Source organism: Passer domesticus, chromosome 8 (assembly GCF_036417665.1).
Source record: "Passer domesticus isolate bPasDom1 chromosome 8, bPasDom1.hap1, whole genome shotgun sequence".
In the NCBI taxonomy this organism is placed as follows: Eukaryota; Metazoa; Chordata; class Aves; order Passeriformes; family Passeridae; genus Passer; species Passer domesticus.
In genome coordinates, this window is record NC_087481.1 from 55,380,284 (window position 1) to 55,402,024 (window position 21,741).

Here is a 21,741-nt window from a genome sequence, read left to right on the forward strand (position 1 = left end):
GGTCTGTTCAGGTTCAAATCCTTCACAGGCCCTTTGGGAGCTTGTGAAGTGTCTTTTCCAGAATCAAAGTAATCCAAATCTCCTGCACTTGTAGATTAAAGAGCTGCAACCCCGGCTTCGTGCTCGCACTGCAGTCAGTGTATGTCAGTGGCTCCTCAGTCACACACCTGAAAGTTTACAGACACTGAGATTCATCTGCACACACTCCCCTGCAGCGTGTCGGCAAGTTCTGCACTTTCAGCCATGAAAATATAGATAAAAATTTGGTTTCTCAGTGTTATTTTCCTCATATATTGCTCGCAGCAGCACATGCTTTCCTAGCACAGAACTTAGCTTTTCATTGCTACCTCCTTTGCAGCTGGTCAGGAGTTTTTTCTGGTTTTATTTATGACTTCCTCAGTGAAAATCCCTGTATTTCTTTTGTTTTTAATATATTAAAATTTAGTAATTCTGGATTCTTCCAAAGTTCTGCTGCATGGCTTATGGCAAATCCCCTGAGTTACATTTCGTCCATTACCCCAAGTTGGTTTGTGTGTGTGGAGACTTTAATTTCTGCTTTCCTTTTCCCCCTTTTTTCAGTAACTTCCCTAATACCTTTTTAAAAGGTTTTATTTAGTGTTTGTCACCATGAAGCTGCTTGTTTTGACAGCTACTTTGACATCTCTGGAGTTCTCCCTGCAGAAAAATATTATCCCAGGAGAGCCTTCCTGTCTGTTTTCCCTGAGTGGGACAACAGCAGCATGGCTCTGTCAGCCACAAACCTTCAGCAGCAACTGTTCATTTCCCATTTCTTTCCCCAGTAATTTTCCATTTTGAGAGCTGCAGCTCCTGGTGCTCTGGCATCTCCCAGCTGTGATGATATTCTTCCCCTTCCGCTGCTCCAATCTTTCCATGTTTGCTGGTGTTCTCCCTGCAGGCACTTGTAACTTTTGGGATGGCTTAACCTCTGCTCCTGTTGAGCATGTGGCACTTCTGACCTTGGTTTTGGCTGAAAGGGAAGCTGGGTGTTGGATGAAAGCTCCAGCATGTTCTGAGCTCGGAGTCACTGCTGGCACATGGGTCCTGTGGCGCAGGGAGGGACCGGATTATCCAGAAACAAAGTACCAGGGCTCATTTATTTTTAAAACAACTCTAAACCTTAACATGAATTAAGTGTTTTCCTCTTGGTTTTGATGGTCATTTCGGTGTCCCCCAGATACCACCCCTGTATCTGACCTGTTTCATCCCAGTTTCTCACTGAGGTCACGGATAGTTCACTGCTGGGCTGTGCTGAGCACTGACAAGGAGCAATCACTCTGTAACAGGTGACCTCTTGCTTGGATGTTTGAAGCTGGTAACCAAGTTTTCAGTTTAATTTTAAGCAAACAAAATACAGAGTTTTGTAACTTGGACACTTTGGTTTCAGCTTTTTTTAGTCCCCATCTAACTCCATGTGTGTGGCACTTGGACACAGTGGGAAAGAATGGTGGAAACAAGAACAGACAGGCCTTTTGCCCAGTGAGGCTCAAAGCCAGCAGCCCCTCTTGAGCACTTTTTTGGCTTTATTTTCCAGTGGTTTGATAATGCTTCAGCTTTTGAGAATGCACAGAAAATGTTGTTTGAGTTGTAGCTGCCTTTGTACTTAGTGGAAACCCACAGCGATCTCTTCACCGCAGAATGGTCTGAGTTGGAAGGGACCTTCCCCTCCCACTGGACTGTAAATATGCACCAAGTGTGACCAGAATTATGTTTGTACCTTATGGTTACCTCTCAGTGTCTCCAAGCCCCAGATTGCAGCGAGAGCTCTTGCCTTTCAGAAATTATAGAAATTTTATCACTTTTTATTGAAAACTGCACTGAACGCTAAATGTCCACCTTTACAATAAACAAATACAGTAACGGTAACACACTAAACCAAAACATACTGATAGCCATTGGTTTCTTTTTTGTCTGTTTGGGACAGCTCAAGATTTCTTTTTTTGTTGTTTTTTTTTTTTTTTTTGTCACAGAAACAGGAATGTACCCATACAAAGGCTCAAAACAGGCCATCTTTAAAAACAAAAGGCGGTGATTCACAAAAGACTATGAATATAACATGTAACTAGTTGATACAAATCTAATAGGATTTGTTAAAATCAGTCACATCTAATAACACATCTTGAAGTGTTCTTGTATAAAATATCACGTGAAGAAAAGAAGACTTTTATCAATGTCTAAAAAAGTGGATTTTGTTCATAGACAGTCTGACAAGTTACCATAAAAAGTGTTTCCTGAGACATAAGGAAATGCAACATTATTCTTGAACCCTTTCCAGCTCAAGACTTTTTCCACTTGATAAAATAGCTGCAGATTTAAAACTGAGAAAATATATCTGAGTACAAATAGTGTGTGAAACTTAATACTTTCTTCATTTTTTTTCTTTTTTTTTTCTTTTTTCTTTTGTTTTTTCTTGCATCATTGCAGGGCGTACGTAGGTGGATGCACAGCTACTTTATTCAGTGTATTGGGCAGAGAAGAGACTGGCAGTTTGGTTTTCCTTAGCCTGGGAGGGCAGTAGTCACTGCCAGGAGCCCTTTCTGCCCTTCCCATCCCACAGATCCCAGCTGGAATGGCTGGAACTTAGACCTGGCAGGAGAACTTCTGTTACACGGCACTGGCCACTGCAAAAAGGAGGAGGAGGAGTATTTTCTTTTTTTTTCTTCCACTTCTAAGCCAGAACTGCTGCCCCCTGTTAGGAGAGGTCACCAGATGCAAGAGAAAGGAAAGGGCTGAAGCCACACAATGGTTTCTTGTTAACTCTGTAAAGATGGCTTAATTCAGTGGCCTGGACACAGTGCAGGAGCCCTGTCCTTCCCAAGGAATTGAGGGGGGGAAAGAAATTCATTTTTATTCATGTGATTGATGCACAGATGAAGGAAACTCAACACACAACAAGAGAAGTTGCTCATTAATGTATCACATCCTAGTTTTCAGCACTGCAGGGAGCAGGTGACTTCTCCAGGACTTCTCCCCAGTCTTGGCTGCTGTCGCTTTGTCGGGAACACTGGAACATCAATGATGCCTCTGTCCAAAATCAACGTTACAAATTTCGTATCAAATTCTTCTCTTTTAGTTCATGTATAACTTCTTTTCCAATGTCTCTTGGTCCTAAGTTTATTGAATGGTTTTTAAATTATCTGCTATTGCTCGTTGGGGTGTTCCCTGTTGTCCCCGTGTTTTGTGGGCTGGTTGGGCGATGGAGCTTGGGAAGGATGTGCCACTGTGGGAAGGTTGTGGGTAACAGGGATGCCTCCGGGAATGATGCCCTCCATAGCTGCTGGGATTCCTCCTGGTGCCACGCTGACCATCCCAGGGGGATACCTGGCAGAGGGGACACAGAGAGACAGGTTTGTCACAGCACAGCTCATCACACACCCGTCAGCCCAGCGCTGCCGTGGAGAAAACAGCAGAGAGATCCCACTTCCCTCCTGGAGCCAGGTTTGCTTTTCCTTTTTCATTTCAAGGGAGAGCTCGGAGTTAAACATCACCTGCTGTGCCTTGGGTAAGTGTCCTCTACTACACCACCAGGACTGCAGCTTGTTCTGTGCCTTCTCACAGCCTCCTGCACCATGGGGAAGCCCTTCTCCTTTGGAAATTTGGGTAAGGAACCATCTGGAATATTCTCTGAAAGCCCAGATGCTGGTGTGCTCACCCCATTATCCCTGTGTGAATATCTTGAACACCTACATCTGGTTTGTAAATATTTCCTGGAGCTGCATCTTCCTTGTGGAACAGCACAGCTCAAAAATGGGATCAGATCTAATCTAGCTTTTCCAAGAGCAGGAGCAATTACACACATTCCAAGAAACAACAGTGAGTTTGAAAAAGGAGAATAATAATAATTTATTCAACTGTGATGTGGGGGCAACGAGGACAAAACCATGTGGAGCTCTGTGGCCATGTGAGGCCTGAGGGCTCCCACTTCCCTGCAGCTCCACTGCCTTGAGGCAAAGTGGATTGGGAAGCTGGGAGGGGACAGGAATTTTACCTGCCTGTGAAGGTGGTGAGCTGAGCCAGCTTACAGGGGCTCCAGGGCTGAAGCTCCCTGCAGAGACAGGTTAAGCTGGGAAGCCAAGGTGCTGGCACTGCCCAGGTGTTTGGGAACAAGAGTGAGAAGGGGGAGGCTTTTTCCACGTTTGGAAGTTGTGGTGTTCAGAGGGAGCCTTCACTGCCTGGGGCCTGCATGGCCCAGGAGCTGTCTTGGGGCTCTGCTGCTGGGAAACCCTGGCCTGGCTCTGCCTGGCATGACCTGATGTGCCCTGCAGGGTATTTTGTAGCTCAGAGTATTTTTGGCAGTGGTGATACCCTGAATGAGCCCATGCTCCAACTCCTTGATCCTAATGTCTCCTACCAGCATACTTGGAGCCATCTAAACAGAGCAGTAAGTAACCCTTAATCTTGGATTAGGTGGAAATTGGGTCACCTGACTACAGCCCTAAATTTGGAACTTTTCCCCTGGCTCATTAACCTGAGGTTGCTCACGGACAGGAGCACAGAGCTGCTGCTGCAGTTCAGAAGTCACATCCAGCTTTGGGGGGGCTCCTGCCACTTCCAGAGGTGCTGCCCAGTGACTCCCAGCCCGAGGGATGCAGGCTCTGGGCAGGGAGGCTCTTCCCACCCTTTGGGATGGCTCAAGGCCATCAGGAACCCCCGTGCTGTGAGTGCTGCTCCCAGGGAGGGGTGACAGCAGCCGGGTACCGGGTGCCCACCCTCGCTGTCCCAGCCCTGCCGTGCCAGCGGCACCCGGTGTTCCCGGTGTCCCGGTGTTCCCGTTCTCCCGCTCACCTGTACGTGGCACCATTGAGCTCGGGATGAATCGCCTGCTGGTCTATTACTGACCACGGAGCCGTCGTGACAAAGAATTCCTTATTCACGCAGTTCCTTAGGCTCTCCGGGATGCGCCCTGCAGTTGGAGAGAAAGGTGAGTCTGTGCCAGGCAGGGCCCAGCTTCATCGCCCTCCAATGAGCTGCAATGCTTACAACTCCACTGTCTGTCAGTGTAAAGATGAGAGGAAAACCATCCCACATTCCTTGTTTCAGCAGGGTATTTCAACTCTCCCGGTGCAGGGCTGGAGACCAGCTTCCCACCCTCACTCCCAACACTTTGCTTTCAGAGGAGCTGTTCCCTTGAGGGCGACTTTTAGGAAAAGAGAAGCACTCTTTTGCTGGAGCATTGTGCCCACCACCTTGGGATTTGGTTTTGTAATGCAGTGCTGTGTCAGCAGCAGGAACAGGAGCAGCAATTACTGCTTCCCTGTCCTGTTCTTTTTCCCAGTCACAGACACCACTATTTGCCCATTCATTAAAAAAATAAAACCAACACAAAACTCATCACCCAGTCAGGACTGAACACGGAACTCTGGGTTCTCAGCTCTTTTACTGGAAGCAAACTGGGGTTAGATCCCTTTCCCATGGGCAGGATGAATCCCTGTCTCTGCTCCTCCTGGCTCCCGTTCCAGGGAGCCAAGCCCAGTGTCCCCGGGGCTGGGTACCTGTGATCGCACGTCGGATTTCGGTGGCTGCAGCTTCTCTCATCTCTAGGGACGCCTGCTCGCTGTACCAGGCTGTGTGTGGGGTGCAGATCAGGTTGGGAGCATCTTTCAATGGGCCTTGAGCAAAACTGGGAGCAGGGGAAAACAAAAAAAGAGATTAATCAATGTTTAAACAAATGAAAGATGAACAGCAAAAGGCTTGTGGCCTGCCCTCTGCATATGCAAGACTCCTTCCATGGCCAGGCTGGATGGGGCTTGGATGAACCTGCTCTAGTGGAAGATGTCCCTGCCCATGGCAAAGAATTGGAACTAGATGAGCTTTAGGGTGCCTTCCAGCCCAAATCATTCAGTGATTCCCTGGCCTGATGGCCCTGCCAGCCGAAATGGCCACAGAAGTGCTGGGGAGGAAGCACAGCTTCTGTGCAGGGCTCAGAAATTGCAGGCTTCTGAAAATGCACCAAAAAAGGGCTGAAATATCAGCCCACGGGGTGGTTTGGCATAATGCTCCCATGGGAATAATGTCTGGGGGTGTCTGCAGCAGTGTGGGGATAAAGGGACAGGCTGTGGGTGATCCTAGGATGGGAGGGGTGGGCACTGGGGGTCCCCTTGTGTAGAAGCAAACTTTTTGTTCTTTAAATATTTCTGTGGTAGAGAGAAGCTGCACTCCCAGTTACAACCCAGCCCTTCCCAGGCTGCAGGCAAAAATGGCCAGCACTGAGTGCAGTGAATTTGTACTCAAGGGCCAGTGAATGTTCTGGGCTTTTTTTCTAAACACAGGCTGGGTTCTTGTTCCAAGCCCCAGTGCCCTTTTGAGCACACACAACCCCAGAGCTGGACTACAACCGATGGCTGCTGCAGGGTGACAACAGCAGGACTGTCCCCAGGGCTGGGCAGTGTGACCAGGGGCAGTGACACTCAGCGGGTGCTGGGTACCCCGGGCTGTGCCACGACACAGGGTGACACCGCTGCCACCCCAGGGCTGGCCCCGCGAGCCGCGGCTTTACCTGAACGGTTCCGACTCGTGCACGTCGAGCGCGGCCCCTCGTATCCGTCCCTCCTTCAGGGCTTGGGTTAAGGCCTTCTCGTCCACCAGCCCCCCGCGGGCCGTGTTCACCAGGAACGCTCCCTGCCTCATCTGCCACCAGCCAGAGAGGGATGGGGTCAGCTGGGTGCCCCGACCCCCTCCTGGCCTCACCCCCGCCCTGGGATGCTGCCCCAGCTGGGACAGCATCCTGCTTTTTGTGCTCCAGAGCAAACACCACCCCTCTTATCACAACTATCTCTGGAAAAAGGTACATGGGTTTTGCATGGATTCTCCATCTCTGGTTGGATTTGGCAAACAAAACTCACCACTACCACCACCTCTGCACCACAGGGATGGGGATCATTTACCTGGCAGGACACTGCTCCCCCTAGGCACCGTAGGGAGACACACCTGGGTGCAAGCAGCTCTTCTGGAGCTGGAGGCTCACTGGGGAAGCTGAGGGATCTGTGGCCAGCTCCTGCACTCAGACCCTGCCCACCACCAAAGCTCTCATGAATTAATTACCTGCTTAATCGTGAAGTCGTTGATAAGGTGGTGGTTGTGTTCGTTGAGGTTGCAGTGCAAGGAGACGCAGTCGCTCTGGTAGAGCAGGTCCTGCAGGGTGTAGACCCGCTGGACGCCCAGGGAGCGCTCGATGCCGTCCTGCAGGTACGGGTCATAGAAGATCACGTTGAAGCCAAAGGCCTTGGCTCGGACCGCGACCGCCTGCGCAGTGCGACCTGTGCCGAAGGGAAGGGACAGGGGGAGTTAACTGAGCCAAGTGCCCTGTGTCCGTAAGGCTCAGCTCCCAGCAGGACCTGAGGATTGTCCCCTGGGGGCTGCTAAGGCTTGCCAGGCATTCCCGTGCCTTGCCTCAGTTTCCCCATTTAAACAGGCTCATAGGAGCTTTTGCCATTAATTATTCCCACCTCTAACACTGAAACCCTACAGCTGTGGCTGAACTCAAGCTCTGTTTTACACAGCCCTGCCACTGTGCAGGCCAGAGTAGCTCAGCAAGGCCGGGTTGGTGTAGCTGTGGCTCAGGGATGGGGTATTTTTGGGAGAGGACAGCAGCGCTACCTCTAGAATTGTGGTCCCTCTAAAACACCACCGCGTTTCACCAGTGCTCCTCCAAGCCCTCAACCACAGCTCACAAACGGCTCCCTCCCCACAAACCCACGAGAGAGCTGCTCTCCCCGTTTCCCACCGTGGTGGCTCTGGTTTTGGAAACGCTCCTTCTGGGCCCTTCCCAGGGCAGCGCGGAGGCGCCGAGCCCCTCGGGACCCCCGTGTCGCACGCACCGAAGCCGATGAGGCCGAGCGTCTCCCCGCGGATGCGGGCGGCTCCCGAGGCCACCTCGCGGATCTGCTCCACGCTCTGCACCCGCGTGCCCTCGCGCAGCGCCTGGTACAGCCACGTGTTCCGCCGGTACAGGTTCAGCACGTGGCACACGGTGGAGTCGGCCGTCTCCTCCACGGCGGCCGAGGGGATGTTGCAGACGGCGATCCCTGCGGAGGCCACACACAGGTCACAGCCCTGCCCGCTCCTGACCCGGCTATGCAATGGGGGGACTCCCAGCTGCCCTGCCCACAAGCCCCTTACACTGGTATTTACTCTGTGCCCCTTAAACATCCCATTCTGGGGGTGCCTTTTAATGGGTCCAAACTGGTGCCGTGCCCAGCCCAGCCCAGGCACCGCTGTTTAGGCACCGGTCATTGATTGAGTGCACGGTTTAAAAACCACCTTATGGAAAGCAATACCAATTAAACTTTATGCTACATTTGTGGGGAGTCATTACATTTTCTACTCGAAACCACATCATTTGGCCACCCAATTTGCCAAGTAAAAAAAGAAGGATTATGCTGCAGTATCCCATTACTTTATTCGTTATATCTTTCCTTTCCTGATGTTCAAAGCCTCAGAACATTGTTATAATGGATAATAACAATAAGAGTTAAAAACATGAAGAAACCATTACACTGAGGAGACACTGCTCTCCTCTTGAAAAAAGAAAACAATTCGCTATATTGAGAATTGCTTTTTTTAGGAATGACTATTTGCAACTCTCTTATCGCAATTATCTCTGGAAAATGGCTCAGGTGGAATGGCTGATATTCTTCACTTCCCCAGAGATAACCTTTAATACAACATATCCCAAACACTACTGCAGGGCTGCTCCACAGACTGAATCTTGGGATCAGATGAGTAAAGCCTGTTGTAACTCAGCTCTTAAAACCAGGGATACAATTAAGCTCCTGGAGCTGGGGGCGTGCAGCCAAAAGTCTCTGTGACCACCCAAACCAGTTTGGAAACTGGGTGGCCCCAGCACTGTCTTACAACATGACCCTCCCTATTTTTGGCAATCCACACTAAAAACCCTTTTGAAGTTCCTGAGGCACCTTTGATGAGATGGCAAAGGAGGTGGCAACAACCCAACACACAATTCCTGCTCCACCATCCAACACAGCGCCTTCCCAGTGGAGCAGGCATGACTCAGAGAACCAGCTCAGATCAGGAGACTGATCTTGCTTAACAAAATATAATAGAACACCCTTCCTCCAATTTTTCTAAAGCTGTATCAACTCTCCTGTGCCACAAACAGAACAGCCATACAAATATCCAGCGGAATGAGGGGGCACCTGGAACTTGGAACAGTGCAGGAATGAGGGATTCAGACAGGGCAAAGTTAACATGATATGAACCCCAAAGCTGCCTTCTGAAACTGCACGGTTTTGTTCACTTCATGGTCAAGTTTTCTCGGCATAATATTCTCTGTGTGCAAAAAATGTAAATTGCACCTGTAACTTTAGGGGCTGAATGGAGGTCCTGCCTGGAAGTCTGCTGTGCCAGCATGGCCCACAGAAGCAGCAGATCCTTGTGCTGATTTTGAAGGACTGGAAGGACGGGGCAAGGAGTCAGGGTGCAGAGCTGGGACCTACCAAGCTCCCCAGCAGCTTTGATGTCGATGTTGTCGTAGCCGCTGCCTATTCGGACGATGACCCGCAAGGCCTTGAACTTCTCCAGGTCCTCCCGGGTCAGGGTGATGGTGTGGTACATCATGGCCCCCACGGCTTCATTCAGCACCTGCAACAAACACAGGGTGATGGAGGGGTACATCATGGCCCCCACAGCTTCATTCAGCACCTGCAACACAACACAGGAGTCAGGAGCCACCAGCACACCTGGGAGGACACCTGCAGCTCAGGAAAAAGGAATATGGCCCAGGGAGTTGGACATTTTCACTGCTGACCTGCTGTTTGAGCCAGGTGTCACCAAACCCTGCAGGGGTGTGACCCACCAACAGCTTTGGGAATGGATTTGGTGAGTGTCTGAAAATGATGATGTTACAGCTGAGCAGACCAGGCAGATGAAAGCCACGTTTGTCTCTCACCTGGACCCTTTTCCAGGTGGTTCTCTGCAAACCCCTCTGCTTTCAAGCTGCAGTAATTCTGCTTTTGGAATGGAATTAGGTGTTGCAGCAGTGTCTGTTGGGTGAACAGGACTGTGTGACACTCCTAACGCCTCCACCTCCCTGTGCATGTGAAACCCTGGCCACACTGGTCACACCAACCTTTCCTGGCTCCTCTCAAGGGGGCCTGAGAAGCTCTGCAGAGGCTGCACAGTCACACAGGGCTTGTACCCTTCAGTGAAGATCCAGACCTTCATTTGTCCTCACCACAAGCTACCTCAGTGCTCCAAAAACCCAAGACCCCTCCAAACCCACCAAGCCTGGCTCATCTATTAATGTCACACAAAAAACTCCCATTTTCCTTCTCCCAAATTTAGTATCTGCAGAAGCCAGCACTGATGCTATTCAGATTCCTCTTTCCCAGATCTTGGAAGTGATTTTTGATCACTTCAAACCTCATTTGAGGTATCTAAAATAATACTTTTAAGTGAAGTATTTACATGCAGTTGAGCTTCCAAGCAGAAACACTCATCCACACTGCATGGATCTGCCTGAATGATTCCCAAACCTCCTCCACTCCACTCCCCTGGAGAGGGAGGAGCTGCTGGAGGTGCACCAAGCACCTGTGAAGACCCACCAGCTGCAGCTGGGGTGGTGTCAGCAAAGCCACAGCAGCACAGCACCATGGACTTCAAAAAACATGAGAAACGTTAATAACATTGATGTGAAAAACCTGATGCAGAGAGATAAAGTGACTTCTTTTTTTTCCAAAATAACATCTGGCTTCTGAAACAGCCTGAATGAATTTTAATCTGCAGTGGCTTCTATTGATGTTATCTGCTGATTGACTCAAAGTGCAGCTTTGTGCACTTTCTGCTCAAAAATCAAACAATCACACACTGGTTTGGGTTGGAAGAGAGCTCATTTTTCCAAACCCCTGCCATGGACAGGGACACCTTCCCCTGTCCCTGGTGCTCCAAGCCTTGTCCAGCCTGGCTTTGGGCACTGCCAGGGATCCAGGGGCAGCCACAGCTGCTCTGGGCACCCTGTGCCAGGGCCTGCCCACCCTGCCAAAGAACAATTCTTAATTCCCAATATCCCATCCAGCCCTGCCCTCTGGCAGTGGAGCCATTCCCTGTGTCCTTGTCCCTCCATCCCTTATCCCAGTCCCTCTGCAGCTCTCCTGGAGCCCCTCCAGGCCCTGGCAGATGCTTTACAGCCCTCCCCAGCTCCCCGGTACCTTCTCGTGGATCTCCTGAGTTGATTGTGCGTCACAGAAGGCCACCGTGGCCAGGTCCTTCAGGATGGGCATCTCCACGGTGCAGTCCCTGCCGTCCAGCAGTGCCACCAGGGGCCGGGGGTGCATGGGGCCGTTCATGATCTGCGGGCGGATACCTGCGGGCACAGCGGGGTTCGCTGTCAGGGCAGGGGCAGCAGCACCTGCTGACATCCTGCTGACATCCTGGTGACATCCTGGTGACACAGCAGGCTCAGGGGTAACAGCAACACGGGCCGGAGCCTGGCCAAGGGACTGGAACACTCCCTGGGAACACGGCTGCGGTTTTGCCCCTGGTTTGTTAGGGAATGGCTTTACCATTCTGACTGCCTCAGAAAAACAAGTCCAAACAGAAAATCACTCAAAAAACAGGATTATTGGAAAATCACGGGAAGAGCAGGACACTGAGGACCTCTTTAGCACAGAAGGTTATACTCTGATGTATTACCAGATACCAAAGGTTTTATGGGAACAGCAAAGCTCATCTTTGTAAACCCAACACTCTCCTCTGAGATGGGGAAGGAATTGATCACCACCAAGGGCCACAGAAGGCTGAAGTTTATATCCTATTTATTGCTCTCTTGGGGATTAACTGGTTCATTTTGGGAGAAGTCACTTAGAAATCTCTACACTTCCCTTTCACTAAAGGTGTTTATTATATTAGGACCCTATGAAATATCTCAGGTACCTTTCTCAGCTGCCCAGGCAGTTTCTGGGCAGAGCCCAGGTGAGGGGACGAGGTCCTCTGGGTACAATGTGATGCTTTAGTTCTGCTGCTGCACCATGAGGTGGTTGGAGCTGGAGGGTCTGGGTTTGAGTCTCCAAACTCTCAGAGAAGCAGCCCCAGTAGAGCCTCTCCTTACCAAACCCCACTTCTGCCAGCCAGCATCCGTCTGGCCTTTAAATGCAGGTTAGGGGAACCAGCCCAGGCCTTGGCTGGGGGAACTCCAGGGGCTGTTTTGGGGTATTTTGTGGGGGAATCTCCCCCAGCTGATGTGGGTGTTACAGACATGGGCACTGCTGGCCACAGTGATGAACCCCAGACCTGTGGGCAGCAGGAGCGTTGTCCCAGGGAGGGACCCTGCACTGCTGCTACACTCACACAGCTACACTCATTTTATACTGGAAAAAATAACTCCATGGAAACAGGCAGGTTAAATGGAGTGGGTTTAGTGGCTTTCCATTCCTTTTCTACTGAATCTGCTTAAAGAAATGAAGGACCAACTAAGCCAGCAGACCTGACTGAAGGTTTTCAGCATTACAGGTGGGCACTTTTGGAACTGGTCCTTCCCTCCCCTTCCCTACTGAGGTTCCCATTAGTGGAAGTAATCCATTATGTTTGCCTGCATTTCATCCAGATGGGAGTGCAAGTGTGTCAGTAGGCAGGGTAGAGTGCCGAGACGATCTGGATAAGGGAAAGAAGCTTGTGATAAGCAGATAAGCAAGAATAAAAACATGGCCAAATCTCCGAGCGCTTACACAATCCCCCTGCGCAGCACTGCACCCCAGCTAGATTATTTTCTCAGGTTAACAAGCAAGTGAATTATAACACTGACTTAAATGCTTTCTAATGTGTATGATCTCCAAGGCTTAGAGCATCACCTGCCAGCCTCACACCACAGCTGCAAACGAAAAGGAATCTGCTGCAGGGCCAAGGTGGCCGTGGCTGTGCCAGTCCCAGTGGCCACCAGCCCTGCCCCAAGCTCAGAGCCCAGTGCCCACCAGGGACCAGGACCATCCTCAAGGCAGAGCTGTGGGCACACAGAGGCTGGAGTGGCTTCCTGTGAGCGCGGCAGGTGGAAGATGAAACCACAGGTTATCTGAAACTTTGACATTTAATCCAAGCCCCAAAATAACGGGTTTATTATGCTGTCCTTACATAAGCTTCTTTGAAAGTCAAACGAAACATAGCTTTTTTTTTTTTCTTCCTTTTTTTTTTTTTTTAAGCAGCATCTGTGTCTTTGCTTGGGATTAGGGATGTAATTGTGCATGATGACACAGACTTCTTAGGCACGTCACCCTTGCCCACACACTCAAGTGCAGTCACTGAGGATGAATGTGGCTGGAACCCATGAGGTACTCACAGGAACTGCTCTTGTTTCTCCTGCTTCAAGGAGGGAATTTATTTCAGCTCGACAAGGAAAGTTCTGAAGCAAATCAGTACAGGATGAAGTGCATAATGTATGGAAATTACGTTTTAATGAAAACCATTGGCAGGTCTGTAGCTTAAACCGCGCTCTGTTTTCCTCACCCAGCTCTCCTGCTGCCTTTCCACCACCCTGCATCCAGGAACCCTCCTGGTTCCCACCTCTGCACAAACACATCCAAACCAACACATTTGGGCTGGCAAAACCAAACCACCCGGCTCACACAGCACGTTTGTTCTGCAGGCGACTGCTTCATTAAGAACGAGGTATGCCAGGGACCAGAAAGTAATTAAACAGCAGCCACTCCTCCCGAAATTGTGCTAAAACATCGCAGCCATTAACCCTTCCACCCTGCCAAACCGAGGGTACAACGCTGTGTAAACCACGAGCATCTCCATCCCTGTGGAGCTGGGCACCAGCTCTCCTTGGGGGGGATCAGCTCTGCCTCCCAATTTTGGTGCCTCCCAATTTCAGTGCCTCCCACGCCATCTGAAGCTGATTTTGGCTGAGAACCCCCCCAGCTGTTCCTGCAAAGTTGGGGCAAGTATTGTTCAATACATTTTGTTTTAAGGCGTTTTCAGCCGCCTGCAGAGCCTGGCCAGCAATGTGGGGAGAGCTTGCTAAGAAAGAGGGAGAGAAGGAATGGTTTACTGGGGGGGAAAAAAAAGAAGAAAAAAAAGAAGAGGCAAAAAAAATCAAGGTTTTGCAGCCACAGAGAACTCAAACTCCACCCCGGCTCACAGGCAGCGCCGCTTGTTGCACGCAGCCCAGCGTATAAAGTGCTTTTGTTTCATTTTTAATACACAAAGCCTGCTTGTCCTTTCCTGCCGCTCCTCCCCTTTGCCACCCACTTGTATCCGATCCCAATGGCACCCCTGCCAAGAGAATTAGGGAGTGCTCCCTGCTAAATGGCAGCCTTTGTGTGACCGCAAGACGGCTGGTACTATCTCACCGAAACAAAAGCAGAAGCCATTTGCCTAATTCTTATTAATCTCAGTTGCCTGTGCCATGCAGCATTAAAATAAAAAAAAAAAAAAAAAGGAAAACAGAAAAAAAAGGCTTTAAAGATGTTGCCCTGCAGTATATAAAAGTGCATCAAGAAGCGATCCTGCCACTCGCCTGAATTACCCGCTCACGACCAAGTAGCTACAGTTTTACAGTCAACTACACACTTTATTAAACAAACAGAAAAGAAACAGGAAATTTCCCCTTGCCTGGAAAATGTTGCCTCCACATTCTTCTTCTTATTAAAAACCACACATGGCAGTGGAGGAGTAGGGAGGGAGGAGGAAGGGGGGACCCACACACGATAAAATACTACCACTTTTCAGTGCGTTGCCTCTCCTTTCGTCTACGAGGGGGTATCTTCAAACAAGCGGTCCCGCGGCCCACAGCTGCAACATCTCAAGACAAATGTCTCTTTGAACACGGAGGGAAAAGAAAAGGCTTTTGTCCTGAGCCCCAGAAGAATGGTCTGAAATTGCGAGAGGAGTTACAGTCACCTCTGCGCGGCTCCCAACTCTTCAGAGCACTCCCTCCAGACTTTGCCGAAGCTTTTAACTAATCGTAGTTCTTTCCCAGCCCTTGAATAAAATCATGTGAGTGCCAGCCAAAAAATCTTATGCTATGCACACTAAAGGGTTTGTATATGTCACAGTTGCTTTTCCCCCTTCCACTCCCCTCCTCCTATTGACTTGCACATATGACGGGTTTTTTTTCGAGTTGTCTCAAATGGATTTAATCTGTGCCACACTGCGTTTTATGTTTGTTTGGGTTTTTTTGTGTGCGTGGCTTTTTTTTTTCCCCAACTTAAAAATGAAACATGCCTTTCTTTCCATGCAGAGCGTGGCTCCAGAAAAAGGCTGATAGCCTTGAGCAGCAGCACCTCGAAAACAAACACAAAGCACTGGGGAAAGCAAGGGCTGTGCTGATCTCAGCAGCACCCAGAAACCAAGGGCCAAATCCTTTCTTGGTGTGTGAATCAACTGATTTTCAGCATCAGAAATGACACTCGATTGCTGGCAGGATTCACATCTTCTTGGGCACGTCCATCTCCTGGTCCTGCCCAGTTTGTCCCAAATAGGTAAAAGCAGCCCCACGTCATTGTTTGAGGGAATGGCTGGAGCACTGTCAGGGAGGGTTAGGTTGGGTATCAGGGGAAGGTTCTTCCCCAGAGGGTGCTGGCACTGCCCAGGCTCCCCAGGGAATGGGCATGGCCCCAAGGCTGCCAGAGCTCCAGGAGTTTGGACAATGCTCCCAGAGATGCCCACGGTGGGATTGCTGGGGTGTCTGTGCAGGGACAGGAGCTGGACTGATCATCCCTGTGGTTCCCTTCCAACTCAGGATATTTTATGACTTTATAATTGTCATCCCAATCCCCCACTCTGTCAGGAGTATGTAGGACACTGCTGCTGAGCAGTGAGAAGGAGGGCAGGCTGTCCCTGTGCAGTGCCCCATCTCCAGAGCATGGCTTGGAGCAGTTGTTGGAGCAGTTGTTTTTTCCTCTTTCCAGTTGCCACTGTCACTGCCAGCAGCACCAACAGCTACAGACAATCCTCGTCCAAAATAAGAAAAAAAATCTGCACCTCAGTCCTGTTCAACACCATCAGCACTGCCTCTCCCTGCAGGGAGCTCCGGGATGCCCAGGGCATCCTGGAACTGGAGGAGGGGGCAGGAAAAGGGAGAACAAAGGTTCATTACCTGGAGCTGGTGCTGACTTGTAACACTGACATCAAAAGACTCGTCAGTCTCCCTAAAATCCAGTCTATGACTACAGGACAAGAGGATTTGGGCACAACTTTCTAAACCATTTATGTTTTAGCATAAACCATTGCTAAAACACTTGAAGTTCCCCACAGATTTGCTGTCCCAGCCATCACTTCTGCATGACAAGCTGGAGAGCCAAGGTCCCAAGGTGCCCTTTTAGGGGTCCCCACTCCCTGCAAGCAGAAAGGTGAGTGGCAAAGGTGCCACTGAATGATTTGTGAGGATAGGGACATCTTGGGAAAGCACTGTGGTGCTGCAGGACCCACAGGACCAACCCCCTCCATCACAATGTGCTCACCAGCGATGCTCTTTCTTTCACTCAACTTTTCCTGTTAAAAAATGCTTCTGATAATGAATGTATAGGCAAAAAAGGACACAAGTCTTATCTCTTAGAAAGAAGGGGAAAAACCCCAAACAGATATTTACTGTTTTTTTCTAACTACAAATACTCTGGAGGTCCTTGGTACTGTGCAGACAGAAGCCACACAAACACAGAGTATATATAGAAAGTGATAAAAATCAATATATATTTTATAAATAATCATAGATTGTTTTGTATTTTAAAAGTAAAGCATCTTTAAGGCTGCCAGGACCCTACCAGGGAAAGAATGCAGAATCCTCTCCTTCAGTGGAGACCCAGGTGTTTGAACTGATGCTGGAGCTGCAGGCTCACAGCCAGGGCTGCTGTGGGGAAGAGGGATGATGGCAAAGGGGAGGCAACTTCCAGCCCACTGGAAAACCCACAGGCTCATGGCAGCCCCCTCTGGTGAGGGAAATCATGCTTCAGAGAAACTCCTGAGCTGCAGAGAGATGGGCAAAGAGGCAGCAAGGCCTATCCTGCCCTGCTGGAAAGGGAAAAACTTGTACCTGCTCTTGGGAAGAGCCCGTGCAAAGCCCTGACCTCTCCAGCACATCTCCTCCAGCTCCACACAGGAGCTGGATTTTGGCCAGTTCCCTTTCCAGATAACTTTCCAGGGCTTCCTTGAAGAAAGTTTTAAAAAAACCAATCATGTTCCCATATAAAACAATACCCTTATTAGCTGATCCAAGCACCGTGGTTACAGTCCCCAGCTGAACTACAGACATGGCAGCCACAGAGAAATGCTCAGTTAAAATATAAATATACATGGCATTTTCTTATTCTTATTTGAATTCCTGCAGGTACCCATACCAGAAAGATCTCCTTTTGTTGCCCCCCATTAAAGCACTGGGATACCCTGCTGATGCCAAGGGAATGCCATCAAAGCCAAACAGAGGCTTTGCAAAACTCTGGAGTCTCTGAAATCAGCTCTGGGCTGAAGTAAATCTCCCCCAGGAGCTCTGCACATACAGCTGCAAGGACATGAACTGGTGTTAATGCAGTGAAAGAGTAACACAAGAGTGGTGCATGGCCTCTGCTGTATATCAAAATGTGGGTGTCTGGGTTATTCCCACACTGCCAGGTTGGTAAATCCGTGTCTGGGAACACCAAACACCAAGGAGGGACTTCAAGAGGAGCTAAAGAAGGTCCAGCATCAAACTCCAAATGGTCACACAAGGGGATGGGAGTCAGGAGTGTGCTGGCCCAAGGACCATGCCGAGAGCCTGGGAGGGGGAGTGCAGAGCAGGGCATGGATGGAGGGGATGGCAGAACCAGAGAGGCCGTGGGAGCTGCCAGGGCACGGGAGAGGCAGAGCAGATGGGAGAGGCCATATGGGGTGCTGAGGGAGGGATGCTACCAAGAAAGAGAAAAGAAGCACCTGGGAGAGAAACTGCTTGCTCAGAGCAGCTCACATTCCTGTATTCTTTTACTTTGGTGTATTTTTTTCTTTTTTTTTTTTTGTTTTTCTGGTTTGTTTGTTTTTTTTTTGTGGGTTTATTTTTTTTTTTTGGTAAGAGGGATGGAAGAAAGAGGAGAAAAGCTCAGTTAGGGTTTGTTTGGTAGTTATGATTCAGACAACATACGGACCCTCAAACTGTCCCACTGCCCAGGGCTGAGCTTTGCAGCTTATATTATAAAAAAAAACCAAAACACAGAGAAAGTAGCGAAAAAACCCCAATAAATTCTCCTTGAGTATGCTCCATTACTAAGCCCAGTATGGGGAACAAATTGTATTCCTGGTGCTCAGTGGGCAGCTTTCCTGATATTATCCAGCACTCTCCTGTGCTGCACTTCAGCTGCACGATATATCCTTTATTTTTCAAGGGTGGGACGTTCACCTCTGAGCCACACATTCCAGCCAGATGGAAGGATGCACCAGGGACAACATCCCATGCCAGCTCTCCTCAGGGTCCCTCCCTGTCCTCTTTATCCCTTTATCTTTTTCCCTTCCATCCAAACAGAAACAAACTACAGCAGTAAAAAACAAATGAGCTGCTCCAGGAAACGGACAGCTTTCATTATTTTGGTTTTTGGGTGGATTTTTAGTTTTTTGATTGAAAAGATAAAATAAATAAACCCAAGGAGAAGGATGCTGTTGCCAGGGGAGAGCTGCTGATATCAGCCATCTGGGCAGGAGGCTGCTCAAACTTCAAATTGCCCCGAGGGATTCAGAGGCTGTAAAGACGTTTTGGAATATGAGACACTGAAATCAAGGCTAAAGATGAGTCTGTCGACTTGCAGTGACAGCCCTGGCATGGGGACAGCCTGAATTCTGCTGCCTGAGACCCCCACCAGACCTGCAGCCAGGCTGTCCACAGCACACCAGCACTGAGGGGGACAAACCTGGCTTCAGCACACAGACAGACCACTGACAGCCCCGTGGTTGGGACCAGAAATTCCCTCAAAATAAAGGAAAGCTGAATTATTAAAGCAAGCACTTGGATCCAGGTTTGGGAAGCAGAAAGGATTCAATCCCATCAGCTGTCCATATGCCAGCAGCACCTTTGAAACTTGTATTTGCAAATTGATAATGGGAGATTCTGAGTTGAAAACAAAGAAAAGGCCACATTGGGAGCTAGTTGTAGGAATTAAATGATGCTGCTAACCACTGACATCAGCCCTTCCCACTATGCTGGACAGAAATTGCTCTTGATCTTTGAAGCAACAGGGCTTCCTCTGAGCATCTCTGCTTTGCTGCTGGAATTCCTGAGATCTGCTGGAGGTTTAGATCCCAGAAGAGCTTGAAACAGCATGGGAGGAGTTACTGCCTCTGGAGACACAGGACTGCTATGTTGGGGTGGGAGCCTGGAGAACCTTTTGGAAGATAAATCCTCTTTTCCATGCCCACCTGTAGCTGTTGTCCTCTCAAGTCACTATTTACTGCCAGAAGGGACAACAACCCCTCAGGGTTCCATCCCAGGCTTTACCTCACACTTTTTCCATAAGGGCAATGTGGGAGCCTTCAGTGAGAGCCCAGCTTGACTTTAGGAGTCTCCCCAAAGCCATTCCTGGACAAGGGATGACCCCAACCCTCCAAATCCAGGGACACCTCCAGCACCTGCCTTCAAAGGGCTAAAAGCCACAGGCAGTGAGTGCAGTGCCAGGCAGCCAGGAGCACATGGGCTGTCCCTGGGCCCTGTGAGCCACACCAGGAGCACATGGGCTGTCCCTGGGCCCTGTGAGCCACACCAGGAGCACATGGGCTGTCCCTGAGGCCTGTGAGCCACACCAGGAGCACATGGGCTGTCCCTGGCTGTCCCTGGCTGTCCCTGAGGCCTGTGAGCCACACCAGGAGCACATGGGCTGTCCCTGGCTGTCCCTGGCCCCTGTGTGCCCCAGGGGCTCTCCACAGCCTGCTCCACAATGCCCGCTGGCCCCAGCAGGGAGAACCCAGAGCTCACTGCAAACCCACAGGTCCTGCCAAGGCCTCGTCCCTTCTAAGACCTCCCAAAATAGCTGCTGGTCGCTGGCCAAGAGCACAGGGCCAGCTGGAACCGTCTGCTCAGTGACCCTGCTGCAAGGTCACCCCCGAGCCAGGGCTGAGCCCGCAAGGGGAACGCTGCAGCTGAGGCCACTGGACCTTTGGCAGCTTTCTCCTCTCTCACATCCCCACCCCTCTTCCATGGCAAGGATCCAGTGGAGGAACCCTCAGCACAGCCAGGAAGCCCAAGTATTGCCATGCTCCCGCTGCTCCTGCTTTTTCGTGTCCCAGTTTCTCGCTTCAGTTTTTTCCCATTTCTTTCCCCAGCCCAGCCTGCACTTGCAGCTCCTCTGTGCTCTCCCTTCGCTCTTTGAGGAGTTTGAGACCAGCTCCTCTGAGTGCAGAAGGGATGGTGAGCAGGGGAATAACCCTGGAAGGTGCTGAATGGCTGCAAATCCCACTCATTTCCCTGAGATAAACACCCTCACTTCCCTGTAACACCGGATTACAGCTAAGTGAGAAAAACCCCCTAAATACCAACATTCAAAGGCACTTAACTACAACCTACTTGCTATTAAAGTTGATTTACTTTCACAACAAAAGATTTACGGGTCTATCATAGGATTTTTTCATGGTTGCACTTTAAAAAAACAAACAGGGCACGCTTTACATTCCTGTTGACACTTACAGCAGCTCAGAACCATAAAAACAGAGCAAACAAAGCTGGGGCTTGGCAGTGACCACCAAAGCCCAGCTGCTCTCCTTTGTATCCTTCAAGAACAGTTTCAGGAGGAGGCTGATCACCTTGTGGGGCTCAGCCCCACCTGGCCTGGCTGAAGGTGTCCCTGCTCATGGCAGGGGATTGGACTAAATGATCTTTAAAGGCTCCTTCCAACCCAAACCATTCAATGATTCAATGAACTGCAGTATTTTCTGGTTCAACTAATATTGAAAATTAGTTGCACCTCAGGCAGGATTTCCCAAGCATGACTGCGTGAAGAAGACAGAGCTCTAAGTGTGATACCCCAGAAAAAATATTGAGGAGAAAATCACTCCTGCTTCAACCCATGCTCCCTAACTAATATATTTGATTATTTTCAATATTGCTGTAAAGCTGTCTCCCGAGATACATCAGGAAAATGATGAAGGATGCCACACTGTGCTTGCAGCCACCTTCCCAGAGGAGCATTTTCTGCTGGAAAGTTTAACAGGAATGGGGTGATACGGGGTCCAGCAGCATCTCCTGGCCTGACATCTCCTCTCTGAGCCACCTGCAAGGCTGCTCACTCAGCTGGGGAAAAAAAACCAAAAACAACTCAAAACCCCCCCGCCAAGAAACCTCAATCTCCTTATCCAACTTCTCAGAAAAAAAGATTTTAGAGATGCCACACAATACAGCCCTTTTCAGCTATCTGTGCCCCCGAGCCATGCATTAATACAGCTGAGACTAAGCTGGATGAGGGAATTTTAAATTGGTCTGCTGGATGATGTAGAAGGCTATCAAAAATCAAAAAATTAAAAAAAAAAAAAAAAAAAAACGAAAAAACCACTCAAAAATGACAAAAGGAAACAACACAAAACTGAATTGTAGGCTGGAGATTTCATGAGGTCAGGGCAAGCAGGCAAAACCTCTCACTGGAAAGTTTATTAATAATAATGTCTTATCTCCTGGAAAAGAGCAATTACCTTAATTAATAACAATACACTGATTATTTACAAACTCATGCATCTTAGAATATGATCATTTAATCAGTTTTTTAGGCTGAGGACAAAGAAGTCGTATTCAGAGCAGGGAACTCTGTAAATCAAACTCTTAACCCTTCTGAC

At 49.5% G+C, this 21,741-nt stretch overlaps 1 protein-coding gene across 6 annotated transcripts in view; it reads right to left on the bottom strand.

Moving 5' to 3' along the window:
- Window positions 1-1,799: 1,799 nt before the first annotated feature.
- Window positions 1,800-21,741, bottom strand: part of CTBP2 (C-terminal binding protein 2) — a 131,218-nt gene continuing 111,276 nt past the window's right edge. For 4 of the 6 annotated variants that reach the window (XM_064431556.1, XM_064431559.1, XM_064431558.1 and 1 more), the window contains exons 3-10: window positions 11,184-11,338; window positions 9,474-9,618; window positions 7,836-8,042; window positions 7,060-7,274; window positions 6,515-6,645; window positions 5,511-5,638; window positions 4,804-4,921; window positions 1,800-3,339 (exon numbers count right to left, since the gene is read on the bottom strand). In XM_064431556.1, the coding sequence (XP_064287626.1) occupies window positions 3,159-3,339; window positions 4,804-4,921; window positions 5,511-5,638; window positions 6,515-6,645; window positions 7,060-7,274; window positions 7,836-8,042; window positions 9,474-9,618; window positions 11,184-11,338 (1,280 nt within the window). In that variant the 3' untranslated portion in view covers window positions 1,800-3,158. Of the gene's footprint in view, window positions 3,340-4,803; window positions 4,922-5,510; window positions 5,639-6,514; window positions 6,646-7,059; window positions 7,275-7,835; window positions 8,043-9,473; window positions 9,619-11,183; window positions 11,339-14,687; window positions 14,952-21,741 lie in introns of those variants that run through there. The other 2 variants (XM_064431561.1, XM_064431560.1) reach the window with 2 other exon arrangements.